The sequence below is a fragment of the Penaeus monodon genome, chromosome 32 (genome assembly GCF_015228065.2).
Source record: "Penaeus monodon isolate SGIC_2016 chromosome 32, NSTDA_Pmon_1, whole genome shotgun sequence".
NCBI classification, from domain to species: domain Eukaryota; kingdom Metazoa; phylum Arthropoda; class Malacostraca; order Decapoda; family Penaeidae; genus Penaeus; species Penaeus monodon.
This window is the reverse complement of record NC_051417.1, coordinates 35,852,308-35,852,583: the sequence shown is the minus strand read 5'-3', so window position 1 is coordinate 35,852,583 and position 276 is coordinate 35,852,308. Positions and strand designations below refer to the sequence as shown.

General features: G+C 38.8%; 1 protein-coding gene across 1 annotated transcript in view; it reads left to right on the top strand.

The window, feature by feature from the left end:
- Nucleotides 1-276, top strand: part of LOC119593852 (X-linked retinitis pigmentosa GTPase regulator-like) — a 22,012-nt gene that overhangs the window by 14,770 nt on the left and 6,966 nt on the right. Inside the window, exon 9 of the mRNA XM_037942883.1 lies at nt 16-155. Coding sequence (XP_037798811.1) covers nt 16-155 — 140 coding nt within the window. The remainder of the gene's footprint in view (nt 1-15; nt 156-276) is intronic.

Here is a 276-nt window from a genome sequence, read left to right as displayed (position 1 = left end):
AAGAAAGAATTTTAATTTGTCTCCTTTCAGATTGTGGTTACTTGCTAACTTGGGGTTGTGGTCGGCATGGGAAGCTGTGTCAGGGAGAGGAAAATTTTGCCTCCCAGTTTTGTCCAATAGTAGTTCGTCGTTTAAGACACATTTCTGTGATACTGGTAAGTCTGTGCCAATAAGTAGTTTATACTGTGGGTTTTTTCAGGAAAATCCAGGAAACTTTATTCAAAATGTGATTGCCGTAGCTGGGCAGTTACAAGAAACAACAAGAAATTATGAACT